Raw genomic sequence first — 22940 nt, 5'->3', positions numbered from 1 at the left:
AGGACACTGGCCCCGAGCTGGTGGCCACTGAGGGCAGGCAAGGCCTGAGTGGGCAGGTGGGGACCGAGGCAGCATGGGGCCTCTGAACAAATGACCTCTTCCGTGTTCCTGTCCCAACTAAGGCCACCCGCTGGTCCAGGGAGACCCTGAGCAGTGCGGCCCCGCCCAGTCAGGAGAGCTGGGGACCCTGGCGGGACCTACTGCCCAGGCAGCACACGGGGCCCCAGGAACTCAGCCCCACAAGGACCGAGCCACAGGAAGGAGCCTCCCCTGGCCCCGCCTGGCCCCGCCGTGCGCCTGCTTAGACCGGGAGGGGTCCCCTGCTGGGAGGCTCACAGGGTGGACACCTGGACCTCCACCGTCGTTGAGGCTCAGTGCCCCCAGCCACTTGCATCCCACCCGGACCTGCCCCACCTCCAGATACCAAGTGCCAGCGGTCCTCCCTCCCTCGCCTCAGCCGAGGACAGAGCCAGCGCACACGAGGGGCTTGAGGCTCTGGCACTTACATAGGCTGGGAGCACATTCAGGAGGGCCTGGGAGAGAACACCGAGGCCCAGCTCCCCTCCCCGCCTGCCATATCCAGGGCGAAGTTCTCAATCTGTGGGGCCAGCGGCAAATTGGGATGGGCGGGTAAGAGGTCCGCACAGTGGTGGGAGAGCTGCTGGGCATGGCTGGGCCCCGATGCCCAGGATGAAGTGACATTCCTGAGGCTTGTGCACAGCAGGACTGCACCTGGCCTGGCCTCCTGGCCCTTCTAGCCCCACGCTGCCTGACCACAGCCCTGGCCTGAGGGAGCAGCCTGTGGCTAGACGCACCATGGACACAGCTCTGGGCAAGCAGGACCGCCTCGGCCCAGCCCAGATCTCTCCTCCTGGGGCTACAAGTCATCCCACAAGCACCCACGTCCGTGAACACACAGGTAGCATGGACAGGTAGGGGGACCCTCTGAGCCCCCCTCAGGGTGGAGAAGGGTTTGGAGCATGCGCGGATGCAGAGGTGCAAGCATGCGACCCCTCGGGCCCTGATCCTGCTGCACGGCCCCTCCCGACGCCTGCCCCTCGGCACCGACCACATGCACAGGACAAGTGAGTAGCTGCCCACACCTTGCAGGGCTGCACCGGGCAGGGTGGGAGGCGGGCAGGAGGGAGACGGGGTGGGTGCACTCTGAGCAAGCAGAAAGACAGACAGTTCTGTACCCGCCACCCGACAGCGGACAGAGGAGCACACGGTGCAGCGGAGGTGCTCATGGTGTCACGGGGTGCCCTCAGCAGGCCTGTACGTGGGAAGGAGCTGTGGGCCTCTGGCTGGCTGGTGTGTTTGGTGTGTGAGGACCACGGGAGCCGGCACACACAGGACGGAGCTGCCCCGGCAGGCGGCGAGGTGGCGGATGAGGGGGAGCTGTCCTCAGGTGCCTAGTAGAGGTGCTAGACTGGCGCCCGGAGAGGGGCTTCTGGAGGGTCAGGGTCCCAGGGCCTCGCCCTTTCTGGGTTCTCAGGCCCCTGGCCGGCCACTCCTGCTGGGAGCAGGGCTCCTTTGGCTTAAGGAGAAAGAGTCTTGGAATCAGAGGGCGCCTAGCACTGCCCTACGCGGGCTGTGGGCCTGTGCCAATCGGAACTGGGGGAGCCGGGCGCCTCTCCCGGCTCATCTAGAAATTCTAACAAGCAGTGTTGGGAGCGGAAGGGCCGTGCAGCAGGGCGTCCGCGCCATGCGTCCGTGGTACCTAGAGTGTCCAGGGCAGCATCCACACAGGCCCTCTCTGCACGCTCTGCCTTTACTGGAAATGAGGAGAGCACAGTTAGTCCCCTGGGCAGGGAGCCTGGGCTGGGCAAGTGGGCAGGTAAACTGAGGCACCAGGACCACCCCTGGGATAGCTCTGGGCTCAGGGTCCACCAGCCACAGAGCTTGTGTCTGAGCAAGGACCTTACGGAGGCTGCACATAAAGTATTCTGCCGGCCTGGAAAAGAAAACAGTCCCCTATTTTAGGAGAAAAAATAAAATTTCCTGGTTTTCCCTCCAAAAATGCCTTTTCCTTCCAGAGTCACAGCTTGGGGCCACATCTTTTTAAAAGATGTATTATTTTTTTGCTACATTCATGCAAACAAAAAAATAATACACGGTCTAAGACTTTGCAAAAGGCTTGCACTAGATGGACAGGGTTCTGAAAAGCACATGTTTTTAGGAGGAAAATGTATAGTTGGTTGCACAAACCAATCAGTAAGGTTTTGCCGAGCCAAGCCAGCTGCCCAGTCAGAGGCCGCCTCTCCCTGGAGGGAGGCTCAGGAGAAGGGGGTTGGGCGCCAAAGTCGGTGGACCTGCCAGGCCGGGGAGGGGGTACCTGGGGGTGTCCTCCAATGGTCAGCACCCTAGGACCTCCTGAAAGCCGGGGACTTATCTCTGCACCAGAACACGCAAGAAAGCAAAAAAACAAGAACTACAAGAAATCCTTGGCTTTCCTGGTGCCTCTCCCTCTTTCTCCACCTGCAAAGCTGTTGCCCCTGAGACAGCAGTTCTCAAACTGTGCACCTGAGGAACCCAGATGCGCCTGGTGGCCTCCGCTCCCAGGAGGGCTCAGCACCCACACACACGTTCTTTAAACATCGGTGGCACCTGCTGGTGTCTAGACACCTCTCTCCACTCCCACATAAAGGAGCCACTGACTGCCTCTGAGCCAGCAAGCCCGGGGTTCTCAAAGCCCCCCTGGGCCTCGCCATGCTCCCCCAAGAAGGACCTGTGTGCCCCTAGAGCCTCCTCCCTGTGGGACCTGCCAGGTGACTTAATCCCAGTGGGAGGGAGCTGGGGCCCAGCTGTCCGGCAAGTGCTCTCACATGGGGCAAACCTCCCTGTGACTCGGTATCCCCAGGACCCAGACCCCCGCCTGGCAGCTCTAGCTGCTCACAGAAGCCCCTCAAATTTGGGGCAAACATTCTCTCCCAGGGCACCCTCCATGTCAGCCACAAGCCCATCAGAGCCTGCTGATAGCTAAAGACAGGGACCCTTCAGCCAGTGCCTCCCGGGGTCCCAGGCCTGCACAGGCAGCCCCCCTTCAGGCTCCCCCTGGGAAAGAGCAGGGGGGTGGCTCAGCTTCCAGCCGGTGAAGGTCCCAGTTTGCTGCTGCGAACCTCCCGCTCAGTCGCCTGCCCTGGAAGCATTTCCCGGCCCCTCAGCCCCGCACAGACGGCTCCACTGTGGTCTGATGGGCCCCCCCCCCTCAGAGCACTCGGGGCAGCGGCGGCTGCTCACTGTATTCATGTCAGCGGAACCCTAAACAGCCACACGTGGCCGTGGCTCCTGTGGGGCCGTGCAGCCTCAGAGCCTGACGGAGCTGAGGCCGGTGGGCTACTGGCACCCCGACCCTGAGCCTGGGGTGTCAAGGATTCCCGACTCGGCCTGTCCCCTCTAAGGTCCAGGCTGCACTGGTGTTCCTGCCCCGTCAGCCAACCTGCGTGTCACCTGTCTTAGAGCTTCGGCTTCAAGCCCAGGGAGGCCAGGCCCAGGAGGGAGGAAGACCCATCACAGACACTCACCACGACCCGCTGGACACACACCTGTGACAAGGAGGGACCCACGTGGACAAGGGGCGAAGCGGTGGGGGCAGGGTCTCCTCCAGGGACGGGGTGGGCATGGGGGCAGGGTCTCCTCCAGGGACGGGTGGGCATGGGGACAGGGTCTCCTCCAGGGACGGGGTGGGCATGGGGGCAGGGTCTCCTCCAGGGACGGGGTGGGCATGGGGGCAGGGTCTCCTCCAGGGACAGGGTGGGGATGGGGGCAGGGTCTCCCGGACACCCCCAGGGTCTCCCAGTCAGAAATGGGAAGGGTCAGAGGGTGGGTCAGGGACACGCCCAGAGCAGCACAGCCCCCTGGCTGCCCCGGCCCCCAGCTCCAGCCCCAGTGCCGACGGCCTTGGTCTGACGCCACCACAGCCGTGGTGTGCCCACCACGAGCCTGGGCTCACGGGAGCTGAGCGAGGGTCCTTGCGTCCACCCATCCACTGCACTTACGGAACAGGACCGTTCCCGGCAGCCCGCGGACACCCCTGGGGACAAGCGCAGTGCAGAACGGCTCCTTACACACCTACGATGGTGCTAGCAGGGGGCGCTCCTTACACACCTACGATGGTGCTAGCAGGGGGCGCTCCTTACACACCTACGATGGTGCTAGCAGGGGGCGCTCGCCATGGCCTGGCTGATAGGTGCGCCCCTCAGGTGAGGCAAAGCCCTTGGTTCCCAGGGGGAGGCGGGGCCAGGCTGGCCCTGGGGGAAGCTGCTGGGTCAGGGGCAAGCAGGGACACAGGACACACGGGGAGGACGGGGGACTGGCGAGGGGCAGGGAGCATACCGCAGAGCCTGGAGGCGCCCGTGTGTCCTCACCTTGAGTCCTGCTTTCAGGGCCAGCACCTCATCCCCAAAGACAGAGCGCACGTGAAAGGGCCCAAGAAGGGCAGTGACATGATTAAAGGCACTTGGGGGCGAGATTTCCAGATTGGGGGAGGGGAGGGCAGGGGAGGAGAGAGAGAAAGAGAGAGGCTGAGACCAGAGTTGCCCGGAGGGAGAGCAGCCGGGCCATGAGCGTGGGGAGCCCACAGGAAGCCGCCTCAGGCCACAGGGCTCTCGCAGACAAGGCTCAGAGGGCAGGTGGGCGAGGCACCCGAGTCCGCCACCCACAGGTGTCCAGTGAGGTGCAGACCGCCCCCCTGCCGCCCCGGGCTAAACCAACTCCTGTCCAAAAGCGTTTCCTCAGCCTCTTTGAGGGGTCCCTTCGCTGCGGCCCTTTGGGGCAGTTCAGGACAGAAGCACTGCCCATCCTTCCAGTTCCAGGCACCGCCAGCATTCTCTCCTTGGGGCCCGGGGACGGAGGGGGTGCCCTCAGGGCTGGAGAGGGTGAGCTCAGCCAATTCTGTCTACCCCACCAGAGCAGCCAGCTGAGCCACCTGCGGTCCCGGAGGGCACCACCGTGGGGAGCAGCAGGAGGGTGGTGCCTTTGGCCCCCATCAGGGGACTGGCCTCCTTCTGCAGTGAGTGGACGGGGCGCTGGGCAACCCCCAGGCTGCAGCTCACGACGTGAAGCTGTGGTGTGGCCTGAATTCTCTGCTGCCACGAGGGAGACACTGGGCCACACCGTGTCTCCACCTGCACAGAGGTCACCCACAGAGCCCCTCCTCGGGCCGGGGCTCTAACCTGCCTGCCGAACAGAATGGCGGGCACCTGCTGAGACCCTGTGCTAAAAGGCACCCTTCCCATTCTCCCCAGAAACTTCCAGCACACCGGGACCTGCCCCTCGGCAGCGAAGACCCTCCTAGAGTGGCCCTGGCCCTGACCCCCAGGCACTGCCCCTGCTGGGACTTCTCAACTGGGCTGGCCTCCTCCCAGAATCCCACCTCAGGGGCTCGGCCCGCACTCACAGGGCTCAAGAGCCTGGCTTAGGACCCACACCTCCACCGGCATCACCGCCCAGCAGGCCAGGCACAGCCCCAGGAGCAGCCCGGGTCCCCGGCGGTGCATGCAGACACGGGAGTGGGCGCACACTGACCTGGGGGACGGCTCCGGCTGCGGCTCCTTCCTTCAAACAGAAGCAAGAAGACTGTCAGGACCGACCCCGCCAGGCACACCCCACCCAGGGCAGGAGGCCTCCCTTGGCACCACCACGCCCCACGCTGCCCTGCCCTGCCCACAGCCCACCGCTGCTGAGCCCCGAGGAGGCAGGTCCTGGGAAAGGGGTCGGCCGCTCCAGGGGCTCCCCCCCCCCCCTCAGAGGCCCCTCTCCACGCCTGCTCCTGCAGGAGGGCTGGTTGGACCCACCAGTCCCGGAACCTCGCCCACAGCGCGCCCGCCCGCACGGGGCCTCCCCCTGAAGCGCGCTTTCCTGCAATGGGTCTCCCTCCCAAGTTACTACTGTCCTTTGCAATCTGGCCGGCCAACCCCGCGTCTCTGAAGCTGGCTTCTCTGCTCAGCGGCTCCTCCCCAGATCCGCCTCTCCTCCGCATTTTGCAACCAGCGACCTGGGCTTGTCTCCACCTGCCCTCACACGGCCCTTCCGCTGTCCCTCAAGAGGACGCGTGTGCCTGGATTTAGGGCCTCGCCGACCCGGAGCGGCCACACACTGAGACCCTTCACTTCACCACATCCACCTGCCGCCCCTCACAGGCTCCGCCCAGAACGTCTCCGGGGGAGGGGCAGCGCTGACCCCTGCAGCTGCTCTGCCCACTCAGAGCTCTTGACGTGGGCCCCGGACCCTCCTCTCCACCCCACACCCCACACCTGTGTCAGGCACTCGGACATCACCAGGTCCTGAGCCAGCATGCCCGGTGTCGCCCCTCCGGGTCCATGGGCAGCAGGGCCCCTCAAGGAGCACGGGCACGCCACCCCCGCGCCCGAGCGGCAGCGGCAGCGCCTCTGCTGACCTGAACGTGAGCCCGGATTTGCTCTTGAGGTTCCGCAGCAGCTCCAGCTGGTTGAGCGGTGGAATCAGTCTGAGGGGAAAGAGAGCAGTGAGCCCCGCCGCCTGAGCCGGGGACACCGCACCCCAGCTCTCACTTCACACAGGAGCCCAGGGACATGGGGTGGGTGGTCGCCGGCGGAGGAAGCCCATCTGCGTTCTCTGGCCACACCTGTCCTGGGGCCGTGGCCCTGGACGTGGCCAGTGACCAGCATGCACGGCAGAGGGAAGGGAGCAGAGCCCAGGCCGGCATCCCCGGAGACTCTGACCCCTGACCGCATGGAGCGGGTCAAGCAGGGCACCGGGCACAGGCAGGGGGTCTTCCCCTCCCGTCCCCTTCCCAATCCCTGAACACCCCAGGGCAGTACAGCCACAAACTCAGTACCCAACAGACTTGGCTCCCAGACCCCTCTCTGCAAAGCCAGGGCAAGGGCAGGGTCACGGGGCAGCTCTGTTGAGCTGTGAAGAGGCTGCTTGGACAGGGAGAGGCCTGGACAGCTGGCCTCGCTCTGCTCCAAGCCCCCTCTCCCCAGACCCAGGCACACCCACCGGACAGCCTCACACACCCCCCACGCCGCCTGCTGGCCATGGGGCAGGTCCAGGCAGACTTCATACAGGCCCTGCCTTCACACCAGGGCCTGAGATCTGTGGACCCAGGAGGTTCCTGGGGAGGTCCCAGGCCCCCCAGTTCCACCTGCAGGACGGGGCAGGAGCCTCGTCTGGGGCTTGAGTCCCCTCCAACGTCGGGGAGACGTTTTCACCCCCCTCTCAGCGCCTCCCCACCTCCTGCCCCCACATTTCCACTCTCCCTGTGTGACCCCAGGCTTCTCCCTCCTGACCCAGCCCCCATCACTGTGACACCCCACTCACCCCTCAGCCTGCTAAGTCCGGGTCCCTCCCTAAGACCAGGCTCCAAGACCCGCTTCCAGCCCCAGCCCAGCCCTCTCCTCAGCCTCCATCCTTCTCGACTCCAGGGGCCCCTGACCCCGCCCCCCCCCCGGACTGTGTCTGAGCCTCACCTTGGCAACCTCGCTTGGCGTCCAGCCACACAGGCCTCACCCAGCCCCTCCGCGCCCACTCCTGCTGGGGCGGCTCCTCCCCTCCCACGCTTCAGCCTAGGCCTTCAGAGTCCGGTCCCTCCATGTGACGGCTCCTGTCACTCGCATGCTCACCCACTCAGAAAGGTCGTGGACTCTACTGCACACGTGACTCTGATGGTTGTCCCTGCAGCTCTGGCTTCCCTCTGGCCGCTCCACACTCCCCTCTGCCCAGTCACCCTCCTCCCGGGCCTGCAGGCCCAGCACAGCCAGAAACCTTCAACTCAGGACCCGCCCCTCGGCAGCGAAGACCCTCCTAGAGGGCTCTGACCCTGACCCCAGGCACCGCCCGGCTGGGACTTCTCACCTGGGCTGGCTCCTCCCAGAATCCCACCTCAGGGGCTCAGGAGCCTGGTTAGGACCCACACCTCCACCGCCATCACCGCCCAGCAGGCCAGGCACAGCCCCACGGCTCCCTCCCGGGGCAGCCCTGCTCCCCACCCACAGTCCTGACCCCCCGCCCACAGCCCTGCCTCCCCGCGCCCCCCCCCCCCCCCCGCCCACAGCCCTGCTCCCTGGCGTGCTGGGACCTGCTGGAGAAGGGGTGGCCCTTTCCCTCCCCCAGGACTGAACACAGGGACAGAGCTGCCCCCCCACTCCCCTCAGCCACCACCCACAGGCCTGGAGCAGAGAGCCCGGGACGGCCCCCTCACATGCAGGTCCAAGGTGAGGGACACTCAGATGGGACGTCATGCCCGGACACACAGCACAGGGGACGGGACACAGGCGGGCAGGGCTGTGGGCAGGAACACGCAGGCACCACACGCAGGGCCAGGCACACACGTCATCTCCGAGGGCAGCGCCGTGGGGGATGGGGGTGCAGTGTGCTGACAGGAGTGGGGACATGCCGGGGGCATCTCCCAGGAGGCACAGCGACTGGTCTGGGGGCCAGCCAGCTCAGGGCATCTGGAGCCACGGAGGCCCCGTGTGAGGGAGGGCGGCTCTGCAGAGCCCGAGGGTCTGGGCCGGCCAGGACCATCAGGGAAATGTCTGGGTGCATCTCGGCAGGCAACCTGGAGCCCCAGAAATCCTGGCCCCAGACTGGGGAGGACCGGCTCCCGCCACCACCTTCTCCTTAGCGTGAAGCCTGGGGGTCAGCAGTGGAGATGCCCAGGGGGCTCAGGGCCGCCCACCGCGGAGCCGGGCCCTGCACTGCCAGCCCGACCCCCCTCTCCCCTCTGGGGCTGGCAGGTTAACTTCCTAACAAGGTTCCGCGCCCGACACCAAAGGACGGGGCCCCGGGAGGGGGCGGGAGAGCTTCTGCCCAGGACCCCGCTCTGTCCACACGGGGAGCGGCCGCTCACGCTGCAGGGCTGTGACACCCAGCAGAGTCCCACCCGCTCGGCAGGGAAGGAAAGGGTGCTGTGTGGGGAGAAATTTCCTGCAGCAACTCAGCACCCCCAATCTTTTCCTCCCTTCAGGCAGGAGAGCCCAGTGCAGACCAGACACAGCGATCCGGTGGACTGGACGGACCGCGGGCCACCTCTTCTCCCGGGGCCTGTCTCCCTCTTGTGGCAGCAGGAAGAAGGGGCGTTGACTCTACAGCCCAGAGGCCAGCTGCCCGGGCACCCTGGTGTGGAGTGGCCCCGAGTGGCACGAGGAGCCCCCAGCTCCAGCACGTCTGTGCTGTGCATACGTAGGCTCATGGGGTGGGGAGGACCAGGGAGGGACCCCAGCCACTGAGACAGGCAAGAAGCAGGACAAGGACCAAGACTTGGACAGACAGATCCAACACAAGAAAGCGGCTGGGGGCGGGAGGCGAGGGAGGACAGTTGAGAGAGGGAACGGGGAGGTGAGGAAAGTGCACTCCAGGCGTGGACACGGGGTGACAGGGCAGGGCCTGGCCGGGCCCAGGCTGGGCAGGGGTGCAGGGGCGTGGCGGCGGCCACTGGCCTGCACACTGGGTGGCCGTGACAGTCACACAGGGGACAGACCACACCACGCTTTCGTCCCATGCATGTCCTACCTGGAGGCCCCGTAGGTTTGAGCTTGCGAGCTTTCAAGTGTTTCACACACACGCAAGGGGAGAGAATGGACATTAAAAAGAACGGGATAAGGAAAAGAAAATGAAAATAAGTCGAGGAGAGTGGGGGAAACAACAGAACAGAAAATTAGCGCGCAGTTGTCCGCCCGGCGGAGCGGGCACAGTGCCTGGCACTGCAGGGCGGGAGGCGCTCCCCACGGACGTGGGCGCACTCTCCCAGGTGGCAAGTCTCCTCTGAGGCCAGTGGCAGAGGGAACAGCCTCTGTCCTGCCAGGCCACCCCTGACTTCAGGACCCTCAGGAGGACCCTGCCCAGCCCCTCAGGTGAGGGATCCATGGGCGCAAACCCTGGGGTGGGCAAGGGGCACCCCTGGGCTGGGAAGCCCGAGGGCTCAGCTTCACCGCATAGGGCAGAGGGCAGGGCGGTGCCCACCCTCCCAAGAGCATGAGGCGTGGGTGGGTACCGGGCAGCCCCCAGCCCCTATGACCTCAGACTGCTGTCTAAGCAGCAGCCCGGCACAGACAAACCCTGGGCAGCCACTCTCGTCCGTCCGGGCTGCTCGCTGCTCTGGCCTGGAAAGCTCTGCCTGCTGGCGACGCGGACTCATGGGCCTGTTGGCAGCGCCCACCAACCACGCTAGACAGGGCTTCCCGCCCCTTTTCGCCCAACCAAGGGCGCCTGGGACCCGCGGTATATGTGTCCCCGGTCCTAAAGCCTCGCTGTGTTCAGGGGTCACCCTCCTTTCCGGTGCACAGACCCCGGTGCTCTAAAGCGTGGAGCTGCCCCACGGTCCTGTGCCGGGGCGTGTGCCCGAGCTCTCGGGGGCCATCCCCGCAGTGCCCACAACACCATGTACCTGGCGAGGAGGCTAAGTGGGGGGGGGAGGGGGGGTAGAGGTGAAAAAAAACTGTGAGCTATGAAACAAAGCAAAATCAACAGCGAAATAACCACACACGGAACTCCATTTTGAAAAGCACATAAATTTTAAAGAAAAAAATAAACAAAAATCAATAAAAATAATGAACATCAAAAAGAATGGGGTTTCAGAACAGATGGGAAATGAACGGCCGAGGAGGCGTGAGGGAACAGGCGGTGGTGGCGGTACCTGTACATGGGCACCGTGACCGTGCGCTCGTAGTACTGCCACGTGGAGTGCAGGTCCGTGCGCGACAGGTTGGTGGCGTAGAACCTCCAGGCAGACTGTCGGGGAGACGTGACGGGTCAGCCGCGAGGGCAGGGCCCGGGCGTGGGGACCACACGGGCCTCCCACCTCTCCGAGGGGACCAGGCACCTGTCCCTCCCCACAGGCCCCGATTCACCCTGTAGACTGGAGGGCACCTCTGCCCGCCGCAGCTGGCGGGGTCTGGCGGCGCGACTGGGGCACACCAGCAGGCTGTTCCTTTCCTCATCAGTCTTACCTGACACCTGCAGTTTATAGCCTGGTTTCCTGTGGTCACCTCCTGCCTCCCCAGTCCTGATGGGACATACATGGCCCATGTGACCTCAGGAGCTGCGGGGCAAGGAACACAGGCCTCTATCCTGCCAGCATAGTGGCCCACAGACAGTGGGGGAGTCAAACGGAGCACAGTGTGGGGTCCTAGCCTGCTGGCTAGACTGTCCTTGACCTGGCCTGGGTCTCCGTCCCCAACTTTTGTATGTGTGGTGAAGTAACACAAAATTCCCCATTTTAACCATTTTAAAGTGCTCAACCCAGCAGCAGTTAGTGCACTCATGATGCTGTGTGATCCTCACCACTATCTGGTTCCACATCCTCACCTCAGAATCAACCACCCCCATCCCCTTTAGCCATCACCCCATACATCCCAGGCCCTGGCAACCCCCGGTCCACACAGTCCTCCTGGTTCCCAGCCAATGGAATCATAGCACATGGCCTCTGGTGCTGGATTCCTTCATGTAGCGTGTTTGCAAGGCCCATCCACGTGTCTCGTTCTTTTCAGGCTGAATAAATAATATTCAATGTGATGGGTGACAGCAATTCCGTTTATCCATTCATCTGTTGATGAACACATGGGTTGTTTCCATCTTTTGGCTGTTGTGAATAAGGCTGCTACAAACACTGGTGTGAACATTTCTGATTAAACACCGTTTTCAATACCTTTGGGTGTGTACTTAAAAGTGTATACCAACTTAGCCTCAGTAGGATACAAAACTCTGCTGCTATGCAGTCCCCCTTATGTTGTTACTGTTACAAATTACACCTTTATACATTGCGTGCCCAGAAATGGAGATCAATGATTATTGCTTTATGCATTGGTCTTTGAAATCATATAGGAAAAAATGAGTTACAACCCCAAAATTTAATACTACTCGCTTCTGTTTGCCTCTGGTTACCTCTTCCAGTGCTCATATGGCCTGAGTTACTGACCAGTCTGAAGGATGCCCTTTAGTGTTTCTTGTAGGAAGTCTACCAGTGACAAACTCCCTCAGCTCTTGTTTACATGGGAATGTCTTCATTTCTCCTTCATTTCTGAAGGATAGTTTTGCCAGAAATCTGATTCTTGTCTGACAGCATTTTTCCTTCAAGACTTTAAATATGTCATCCCACTGCCTGTGGCTTCCATAGTTTCTGATGAGAAATCAGCTGTTAGGGATCCTCATCCCTGAAGAGCCACTTCTCTTGCTACCTTCAGATGCTGTCTTTGTCTTTGGGTCTTAGCAGTTTGACCACAATGTGTCTTGTGGGTTTTTGTTTTACTCCTTGGAGTTCTTGAACTTCTTAGATGTGTCGATTCACATCTTTCATCAAAGTTGGAAAGTTTTCAACCTTATTTCTTCAAATATTCTTTTTGCCCCTTTCTTTCCCTCTCTTCTTATGCCTCATAATTTTTTGCTGAAAACAGGATGTTCTGGCCTGGCCAGCATGGATTAGTGGTTGAGCATGAACCTATGAACCAGGAGGTCATGGTTCGATTCCTGGTGAGGGCACATGCCCCGGTTGCAAACTCTGTAGGGGGTGTGCAGGAGGCAGCCGATCAATGATTCTCTCTCATCATTGATGTTTCTATCTCTCTCTCCCTCTCCCTTCCTCTCTGAAGTCAATAAAAATATATTAAATTTAAAAAAATAAAAGAAAAAGAAAACTGGATATTCTGGATGTTGTAACGAAAAACCTCTGGAAGTCAGATTCTGCCCCTCCCCAGGGTTTGTTGTTGCTGCTTGCTGATTATGGCTGTTTGTTTACTGACTCTCTAAATTATTTCAGACACGCTGTATTTTGTATTGTGTAGTGACTCAAGTCTCTGCTCCATTCGCTCAGTGGTCAGCTACTGCTTTAACAGAGGTTTCCTTAAACCCAAGGAACCAAAGAGGAAACAAAGACTCAGTCTCTGCCAATTGGCTCTGTGTTGGACGCTCCTTCAACATCTGGGGAGGCCACTTACAGCTCTGCATTAGCCTGTACTTCCTGCTTGCAAAGCTGAAGGTCAGCCTGAGGGGAGGCTTGGGGTCTTCCCCAGTCACCTCTGACCCTGCAGCCAGCCCTGGACGTGTGTGGTCTCCTAGTTCCCTCAGATACGGGGTCTTTCCAGAGTCCTAATTTCTTCACTTGTCTCCTTCCCAAACCTGTACCTCCCAGGTTTTTCAATCTGTCCATTGCTGGCCACCTCTGCTGTGCCTGGCCCCAGCGGCTGCAGCTAGCTAAGTGCCTTTGCATTGACAGACACCACCTGACCTGTGAGTTTCCAGGTGAATAAAACAAAGGCGAGCTCTTCGGATAGGCAGGAAGCACTGCTGGACATGGAGTGGCTGCTGTGTCCCTAGTGGTGGGGTTGGCTGTGTGAGGGGTAGCACAGATGGGGCTCAGCACTACTGGCTGCGTGAGTGTAGTCTCTGAACCCCACATGAGCAGGACCGGTGAGATAGTGCCCCTGCCTACCAGGGCGCTGTGAGGAGCAACTCGATGGCACCTGTGACAGCTGGCCTGGGCCTGGGGCCGAACAGGACAGCAGCCGCACCAGCACCATCACCACCTGTGCTGCACTCTGGACAGCCTTGGGCCTCTTCTCAGCACACACACTAGCCTTCCCGCCCAACAAGCTCCTAGAGGGACAAAGGCCTGTCCACAGACCGGGACCGCACCAAGCAGGGCTTTGCTCCTGGACACAATGGGACCAGATCGGGGGGTTCCACTGGTCCTCAGGGGGGCCACCTGGACTCACCTGGATCAGGCCTGCAGCAGGGTTCCGCCTCTTCTCAAAATGCTTCTGCCGATGTTGCTCCTGAACTTTCAGGGCAAAACCAGACCCCAAAATGCCCTGCAAGTCATTGGTGTGAGAAAGTGCCCTGGGTCCACAGTGCTCCCCCCCACCCCACACTTGCCTCTTGGGCTCCACCTCCCACCTTCTCAGTCCCCAATCCCCCGGATACCAGGCTGGGGGAACACTTGGATTTGAGGTAAAGGACATGTCAGCCTGCAGGAGCATGGCAGTGCCCACACTGAGCACATCTGGGCCCAAAGGTTAATCCTCCTTCCCCGATCTGCCCACACGGTAGTGAGGGCAGGCCAGGCTCTCCGAGGCTGCCTGCCACTCCCCTGTCGGCCCCTGCCCGGCCCGGTGGTAGGTGGGCAGAACAGAGCCTTGCCCCTTCTGAGGAGGGGGGGCTTTGGTCCCCTGGAGACCCGACAAGGGAGCCATGTCATCACACAGCATTGATCCTAGTCACAAGGACCCTACTAGCCAGTTCCACCAGACCGGAAGGAGCTGACAGTGACCAACAGATATGGGGTCAGAAGCCACAGCCTGGGGACGCTAGGTTCTGGAAGCTACCAGGCCAGGCCCAAGCAGCCCCACTTGGGTTCCCAGGAAGGGTACCTCCTTGCATCTGAGCTGCCACCTCCAGCTCCCAGAGCGCTGTAGGCCCTACTTGGAGCCCCACTCTTGTCCCATGCTCCCCTAGGGAACAGGTGCCCAGGGCAGCCTATGGCTACCTTGGGAGCCCATCACCCACCTCCATCAAAGGCAGGAAGGGGAGCAGGACTCACGGCAGGAAGAGCAAAGAAGGAGACACCAATGAGGGTGAATGTTGCCGCCAGGAGCCTCCCGTTCCAGGTCTGGGGGTACTTGTCCCCGTAGCCAATGGTTGTCAGGGTGATCTGCAGGACAGCGAGTCAGGTCACACGCCAAGCCTGGCAGTGGCCATATAGGGAGACAGGGCACACGGGAGGGTGTAGACGAGGGTCCCCAAGGAAGGCCATGCCCAGTGAGCACATCCTCAATAAAGGACAAGCCCAGCGGCGGGGACTCACCAGGCCCCACCAGAGCGCGTCTGCGTAGGTGTCGAAGTGATCATTCTCACCCTTCTCCGCCAAGTATACCAGAAACGAGGCCAGGATGAGGCACAGGAAGCCGATGTACCAGGCAGTGACCAGCTCCTGAAAGAGACAGCCATGTCACAGCACCTGCCCAGTGTCTGGCCCAACCTGCCCCCAAGGGCACCAGGGCTGGTCGCCCCAGGAGGCTCTGTGTCTCCAAGGCTTCGGCAGTGGATGCACAGCCCCCAGCAGCCTGGGCCAGCAGCTGTCCAGCCACATGGCCCCAAGCTCGGAGCAGGCAACAGGGTGGCTGTTTTCCTGGGTGTCCCCACACCTGTGCCTTTCACACCTGGGAGGACAGTGGCTAAGGACAGCCCAGCACACACATCTATGCAGATTTGGCAGTGTCCCAAGCAGCTGACAGGCCATCAGGCAAGAATGTTGGAACCTGACACCCTACCTCAACTTCCCTGAGCCTGGGGAGACACCTGACTGCCTGCCACCCTTGAGGGGTCCAGCACCTCAGCACCTTGAGGGACCAACACCCTTGGTCCTGCTGAACAAGCCCCCACCTCAGGGCTCAGACAGGAGGGAGAGTGGGTAGGGGGACATGGGACCTTGGGAGCCAGCGGCCAGCACCGCGATGGAGCCGACCCACAACCAGGGAGGCACAGCCAGGCAGGGCAGGGTCTGGGCCTCCTGGTAGCTCCCTAGAAGGTGGAGAAAGGCTTTGGCTGGGATGCAGCTGCAGCCATCTTAAGGGTCCCGCTGCCAGCGGCCACCACCGCTGGGTTCCCAGGAAGGGCACCTCCTTGCACCTGAGCTCCCAGAGTGCTGTAGGCCCTCCCTGGAGCCCCGCTCTTGTCCCACCAGCTGCAGCCTAAATGGGCGGTGACCGGTATCAATCCAGCACTCCCATCCGACCGCGGGGCCAGTGGCTTCAGGCCGGGCCGAACGGGCTGGGGGCTTGCGGGAGAGCTGGCCCGAGTTCCTGGGCTCTGTCCAGCCAGCCCCGCACCCTCCGCTAAGGCTGGCTCACCTTGCTATGGGCGTAGACTACAGAGCCTAGGAGCTTCCAGGTGCCGCCGCGCCGGTCCATGCGGATCATCCTGAGGATCTGCAGGAAGCGCAGGCTCCGGAGCGCGGACGTGGCGAAGACGTTGCCTTGGGAGCCGGCGGCCAACACCGCGATGGAGGCAATGAGCACCATGATGTCTGCGGAGAGGGGGAGCTCGAGGCAGCTGTGCGTGGGGGACAGGACCCTCCACCTGGGTTCCAGGAAGATGGACAGATGGACAGGGGTGCATGCAGAGCACCCACCCAGTGTGGAGACTGTGACTATCATCCGCCAGCCCTGCCCTGGGCACAGCTGCCCTGCGCCCCTGCCGTTCAGGCCACAGCAACCACGACCTCTGATGCCAAGAAGGCGGCGCATTCTGCAGTCTCTCCTGGCTCCCCCACTCTTTCCAGAGCCTGAGTCCATCCTGCACCCCCACCAGGCCTCACCGATCACACAGAAGGGTTTCCGGGCAAACTTGAGCCGCCCTCTCCAGCCACGGTACCGGCAGCAGCAGCCCGCAGCCCAGATCCGCACAAAATACTCCACGCCAAACACCACGATGGTTACAATTTCCTGCAGGGGAGGCCGCAGCTGAGCCACCGCAGGGACTACGGCAGCGGCTGGGGTGGCCTGGCTGAGCTGGTATAATTGGGGTCTTCCTCCAAGCCTGGGGCAGCCCCAGGAGAGGGCTGGGGTGGGAGGGCTCCTAAGAGGTGCATTCTGGACTGGGGAGGCCCCTCTGTCACTAACAGCAGCACCACAGTTACAGTGGTTGCCATAGCGTCCGCCTCTGGCCCTCATGGGACTGCTATGAGCAGCACAACCCCCACCCTAGCCGCAACCATGTCTACCGGGGCACATCCCACATCTCCACGGTGGAGGGGGCCAGGTGGGCCCTCAGGATCTGTGAGAATGGAAGGTAGGGGCAATGGGGGTTGTCAGGCACTGTGATGACAGGGTGGGGACCAGGCCAGGTCAGGCTGGGGCATAACTGGGGGCTGGGATGTTGGGGAGAGGCAGGTGGGATGCCTTGTCCGAGGCCAGCCCCTTCCCCGCGGGCTCACCAGGATGTAGAGCGCGCCTTCCGAGCTCTTCTCGTACTCTTTGATGGTCGAGAACACGGAGAGCACGAGGCAGGAGAAGACCAGCAGGAACCTGGGACCAGGGAGGCGCCGTCAGCAGAGGCAGTGAAGGAGCCCGTGAGCCAGGACACCGAAGCCCAGGGGAGCCCCCAGGACCCATCCCACACTCTCGCCCATGCCCCTCATCTGCCTGGGCAGCCTCAAAACTCAGAGTCAAAGGGGACAGGCCCAGCTTCCTGGACATGTAAGAACCGCGGCAGGACGCCCATTGGCCTCCCAAACACCACGCTTCCTTGTTCGCGTGTCCTTCCTCAGCGCCGAGGCAGAAACTTTTCTGTCTTCCTGTTAATACAGACCTTCTCGCACAGCCAGCATAGAACCCTTCCTGTTCTGGGGGGCCCTTCCTGTGTGACCTGGTGCCCAGGTGGGGGTCCCGTCCACGGACTTCCGTGTGCTGGCTGTCCTGTCAGCTCCTGACTAACAGGCATCGGCGGCCATTGTGCAGGCAGTGTGGATGCCCAGGCCCCATCCAGAGTGCCACCCTTAGCCCCAGCCAGAGCCCCAGAGCCCCAGAGCCCTCAGAGCCCTCAGAGCCCCCAGAGCCCTCAGAGCCCCCAGAGCCCCCAGAACCCCCAGAGCCCCGAGAGCACCCAGAGCACCTGCCAGGACAGGCTGGGTGGGTGGGGTGGGGTCTCAGGGAGCAGAGTCCATGGTGGCTGAGGGCCTGCTCCAGGGCTCCAAGGGGCACAAAGCACACGGCATGGGAACCTGGACCAGGGCCCCACACCATACCCCTCCCACATGTCCTAACGACCTGGACACCCCTTCTTGCCGGCTCCAGCTTCACAGGCCCCAAGAGTTGAGACCACGAGTGTCCCAGTGGGTGAAAGGGCTGAGATCCTCTGGGGCTGACGCTACATTGTCCAACCTGAGCCTGGCCACAGCAACACCCACTCGGGCCCAGCCCCACCCCGGTCCTGCTAGTGCCCTACTGCTGGGCATCCTGCCTGAACCCAAGCCTGGCTGCCGCGAGCATGCACTCAGCACCAATGTGAGAATAAACAAATCATCTTTTCTGTCAAAGAACAGTTTAGAGAGCCAATTTTGGACTGCGTGACTTGGCAGCCGCCATGTTGGCCGCATGGCTTGCAGCTCCCCTGGGTACTGCCATCTTGAAACAGCAAAGGCCAACCCCTCCCTTTGAATTAGCCAATTGCGAAAGACTGTGCGCCTGAGCTCCAATCAAGAGCGAGGGACAGGTCACATGCGTAAGGGATTATAAATCCAAGCAGCCCCCCTGCTCTTTGTGCACATGCTTCCAGACCATGTGTGTGCACCCTTCTACGTAGAAGTAAAGATATTCGCCTCACTGCCTGGCTCCCAAGTATGTTTTGTGTTCTACCAGGATCCCTGACTTGGGGGGGGGGGGGGGCTCACCTTATTTCTAACAATTTGGGGGCATGTGTGGGATACTGTCTGTCGCTACAGGGAAAATGTACCCCTCTCCTGAGGAGGTGCGCCCCGCTGCCAAGTTGCGGCGGCCTTGGTGAGGAGGGACAGCTATTACCTCTGGGCTGACTACGAGCTCGGGATCGAGAGTCAGCCAGCAACGCAGGAAGGGCCCAAGCAAGACCCGCGGCAATCAGGTGACCTCATGCATGAGCCAAGGCAGGAAATGGACTGAGTACTGCTTTGGTGATTGGGTGTCCTCGGAGGCCGGGCATATGTGACTGGGATGTGTCTTGGACATAAAGCGAGTGCGGAGTTCTGATCTGCGGTTCCGTTCTCTTGGGAGGGAAGCGGCCAGAGAGGGACGAAGCAGATCTCGGGGAGTACGAGAAACCTCCACCATGGGGGGTTGAGTACATAGTCACAGGGGACCTGCCGAGGATGGAAACAGAAATTCTAGGCCTAGGGAATCCATTCCCCTGAATAGTCCATTGGGAGAATGCTGAGGTTCTGGGGAGGCAAGTTCCCGAACCCGGGACAGAGACATTGCTCTGGGTGGAAACTTTTAGTGTTGCGTGCGCCTGTATGAGAGTGTGTGTTGATGTTTTATGTCTGTTTTTTGTTTAATTTGTTTAAAGATGGGCAAATCCCGCCTTGGGGGAAGCCCAGTTGTGTGTGGTGGGCCTGAACCTGTGACAGAGATTGCATTACGTCCCAGCAGCTGCCAAGAATCCTTATTCTTGGGGATTCATCCTGCTCTCCCTGCAGGGTGTTGGCCCGCCAGAAACTTTTAGCTAGTGAGATTTCTGTCTATATATCTGTGATGCAATTTTGGCTAACTTTTAGGGACTTTAATTTGCTCTTCCCTGATTTATGATTTTGCTGTGCTGGGTTAAAATTTTAAGATTCTAAGATTAATTCAAAAGTGTAAAATTTGTAAAGATTGCAACCCAGGGAAATTTAAAACAAAGGCCATCTAATTCCAAGCCTAACAAACCATTATCTTCCCCACCTGAGGCAGAGCGGGAGGGGAAAGGAAAAAGCCCGAGGTTTCCCAGTGGCAGAATGGGAGGCGGTACTTGGGTGCTTGCGGAACTCAGCAGGGCGGAGAAATCTGCAAAACCCTGCCCAGCATCATATCCATTAAACATCCAGTTGTCAGCGTTGGTATGAACCAGGATGGGACCAGGATGGGAAGCAGGTGGCCCGAGACAGGAAGTGGGTGGTCTGCGCCTGCTTGTGACGTCACAAACCCGTGCAGGCCAGCCAAGACGGAACTAAGGCTGACCTTGGGGTCACGGCCGCAAGAGAATGGGTGGTTCTTGAATGAGGATGGACCGCATCCCAAGGCTGGTCCTGGAGGCACAGGACTCCCAGCCAGATTAGTGAGTCCTTTCTTGGAACAGAAAGGGCAATCATAGTTAACAGCATAATTCAAATAAAATGATACTTTCACATTGAGTTATCCCTGTTACAAAATTAGTCAAGAAAATGCTTTAGGTAATAATTGGCTTTTAAAATCTTAAAGTTGTTAAGATATAATAAATAGATTAACTAAAATGAAGAATTTAGATAAAGCTTTTCAGTAAAAATCTAAAAGAGAACAAGGGCAGACAGGAATGAGACCCTTGTCCTGCCTTCCCCTCCCTATGCCACCAGGGGGATGATCTGAGGGAACAGCCAAGATGGCGATTTACAATCCCAGCCTCCCCCTCGGGAGGAGAGCAATCTTGATAAGGCTCCAACCGCCATGAGGTCACTGCGCCATCAGAAACCAGCTTTTCTAGGCTGTGAACGGAGTTGGAGCAGTAAAAAAAGTTAAAAACTCTGCTGGAAGACCCACGTGGCTCAGCTGACTAGCTAGACTGAAAGAAGGGGGAGTGATTTGAAGGTCGGCCATGGCTGTCTGGGGAAGGGAGCACCTGGCTGGCCTGGTGTGCTTCCAGCAGAGGTGAGATCTCCAAACCCGGGGCCCCGGTGGGACCTTACCAATGAGGCCCACAGGGGACACGAGAGATCTCAGGGAGCGAATCATTAGAGGGGTTAGGGGAGCAGTTCCCCCGTCTCGGAACCTAAATAAGGCCTTCAATAGTCAGCAGGGCAAAGAATTGTACCCAGACTAAAAGAGCAAATGAGAAAGTACTCTGGGCCAGACCCTGAGGACCTGCTGGGCCAAGAAATATTAAAATTACATTTTGTCACCAATAGTTGGCCAGACATCTCAAGAAAACTGCCAAGGTAGAGAACTGGAAGGATAGAAGTGTCGAAGAGCTGTTAAAAGAGGCTCAGAAGGTCTATGTACATAAAGATTAAGAAAGGCAAAAACGGGGCGCGCAGTAGCGGCGGCGGCCGGGCCTAGTCGAGGCTCTCAGTCCGGTAGCGGCGAGCGCCCTGGAGCGGCCGGCGGGGCGCGAAGTTCCCGGCTCTCGGCCCACATTGCAGCGTCGGCTGCGCCTCTGTCCGGGCGGGCCGGTGGCGGCCAGGGGATGGTCTCCTCGCCCTGAAGTCGTAGTTTACGACAGTCCTTCGGGAGGAGCAGCCGAAGGGTGACCTGCCCGGTGACCCACAGAACCTGAGGCTCGGCTGAACCCCATGTCCAGCGATGGATGAGGACAGCCTGGATGAGCTTGTGGAGCACAGCCTGGGGCCAGACGCCCACCTGGGACTCAGCGCTGCTACCGTGGCCAGTGATGCTGAAGAAAGCAGTGACGGTGCCAGTGGGGGCTCTGAGGACACGGGCAGTGAGCTCAGCGAAGGCACCGATGGCGAGGAGGGGGACCCGGAGGGGCCCCAGTGACGTTGTTTGACCGCGCTGGCCGCTGAGGGGGGAGGAGCGGGGAGAAACTCCATGCAGAGCGGCCTTGTGGGGCAGTCCCCTGTGGGGTGTCCTCCATGCCCACGGGCGACGGCTTACTTCGGTGTGACACTTCCTTTCGGTTTGGTATGCGATTTGCTAGGCCTCTCCTCTGGTGCGGGCGGGAGATTAAAACGTGCAAGAGCACGGAGCAGCGGGAACGGCGGTTTCAGGGAGACCGCCTTCCACGCCTCCTGCCAGAACGAGCAGAGAGCTCGGTGCCCCCTCCAGGCCCTGGGTCTCGGGTGGACGGAGCACGCTCCGGCCCAGGCTTCTGACCAGGTCCTCGCTACGAGGGGCTCTGCCTGTGCTCACTCTCGTTTTTTTTGAAGATTTTTTATTGACTTTTTTTTATGAAAGAGGGAGGGAGAGAGAGAGAGAAACATCGGAGTGAGGTGGTAACGTTGTTTGGCAGCTGCTTCCTGCATTCTCCCTACCGGGGCTCGAGCCCCAGCGGGGCCTGTGCCCTGACCAGGAATCGAACCAGTGACCTTTGGTGCATGGGACGCCGCCCTCCTCCGGGTCCCCGCCTGTTGGCGGAAGTCGGGTCTCGTGCGGGGCTGCAGCCGGTTTCTGGCTGTCGGTTTCTGGCTGTCGGGCACGGTCACCAGCTCCTGGCGGCCATCTTCGGCCGCCCAGCAGGAGGGCCTCGGACCTCTGCAGCCGGCCAGGGAGAACCGCCGTTGGAGGGCTCGCCTGACGCCGTCGACCCCACCCGGGAACTGCTCTGCCACGGCAGCAGGGTCGTGGGCGGTGGCATGGTGGACCACACGCAGAGGGATGAATGGGTGGGGTCCTGGGACCGGCGAGGCGGCCACACCGCTGGTCTGTCCTCTGTCTGTGCGCTTGGGTCTTGGTTCTAGAGGTGCTTGGGGAGGACAGAAAACAACACAGTGACTGCGTGTTCAACCCGAGCGTCCCCTTACATCTCTGCGGGGGCGCCCGGCCTCGGCCTCCGACCTGGGCGGCCCCGTGGTCCGCTCAGGACCTGTGCTCTGCCCCAGAAGGGAAGCGGGCCGCTGAGGGCAGTGCTGTCTGAAGGCGGACGGCTCTTTCACACTTGCCATGAGGAGGGGTTGGGAGTGTGGCCGCCGTCAGGGGCGCTGGCCTGGGATTTGACCTCCTCATGCCCGGCCCATGGGGTCTGACTGCTCCGGGGCTGGGGCTGCTGGAGCTGCCGGCCAGCGCTGTGCCCCTTGGCTTGGCAGCGGCTTGAGGTTCCCAAGACTCCGAAGATGATGACAGTGACGACGACGTGGAAGCACTGGTGGCAGCAGATCCGCAGGGGAAGCTGGAGGCCAATGGCGTGTGCGATTCTGACGACGAAGCGGAGAGCTGCCCCATTTGTCTCAACACTTTCAGGGACCAGGCCGTGGGGACACAGGAGAGCTGCGCCCATTACTTCTGCCTGGACTGCATCCTGGAGTGGGCCAAGGTGAGGGGCTGCTCCCCGGCCTCCTGTCTGAGGGCCCGGCCTTGAGGGGGTCTGCTCTCCGCAGGCGCGGGGCCTCGGGGCTCCCTCACAGCGGGTCCCGGCTCCTGCCTGCCCCGCTGGCTCTCGGGCTGTGGGGGATGCACACTGCAGAGGCGGCAGGACGGGGACCTTAGGGGCCAGCGGGGCTCAGGTGCACGGTGCCGCGTGGTGGGGTGGGCCGCTGGTGCCGAGTCCCGGGGGCCTGCCGGAGAGCCCCGAAGCCTGCGTGTCTCCTG

At 61.1% G+C, this 22940-nt stretch overlaps 1 protein-coding gene across 6 annotated transcripts in view; it reads right to left on the bottom strand.

The window, feature by feature from the left end:
* Positions 1–22940, bottom strand: part of KCNQ2 (potassium voltage-gated channel subfamily Q member 2) — a gene marked incomplete at both ends in the record, with an annotated part of 52980 nt that overhangs the window by 8776 nt on the left and 21264 nt on the right. For 3 of the 6 annotated variants that reach the window (XM_079784259.1, XM_079784261.1, XM_079784262.1), the window contains 10 exons: positions 5523–5556; positions 6398–6466; positions 9496–9525; positions 10619–10713; positions 13692–13787; positions 14516–14626; positions 14780–14905; positions 15825–16000; positions 16292–16418; positions 16910–17000. In XM_079784259.1, coding sequence (XP_079640385.1) covers positions 5523–5556; positions 6398–6466; positions 9496–9525; positions 10619–10713; positions 13692–13787; positions 14516–14626; positions 14780–14905; positions 15825–16000; positions 16292–16418; positions 16910–17000 — 955 coding nt within the window. Of the gene's footprint in view, positions 1–1720; positions 1775–5522; positions 5557–6397; positions 6467–9495; positions 9526–10618; positions 10714–13691; positions 13788–14515; positions 14627–14779; positions 14906–15824; positions 16001–16291; positions 16419–16909; positions 17001–22940 lie in introns of all 6 variants that reach the window. The other 3 variants (XM_079784260.1, XM_079784264.1, XM_079784263.1) reach the window with 3 other exon arrangements.

This window comes from Cnephaeus nilssonii (genome assembly GCF_951640355.1).
Source record: "Cnephaeus nilssonii genome assembly, chromosome: 11".
Taxonomy (NCBI): domain Eukaryota; kingdom Metazoa; phylum Chordata; class Mammalia; order Chiroptera; family Vespertilionidae; genus Cnephaeus; species Cnephaeus nilssonii.
This window is presented reverse-complemented; position numbering and strand designations above follow the sequence as displayed.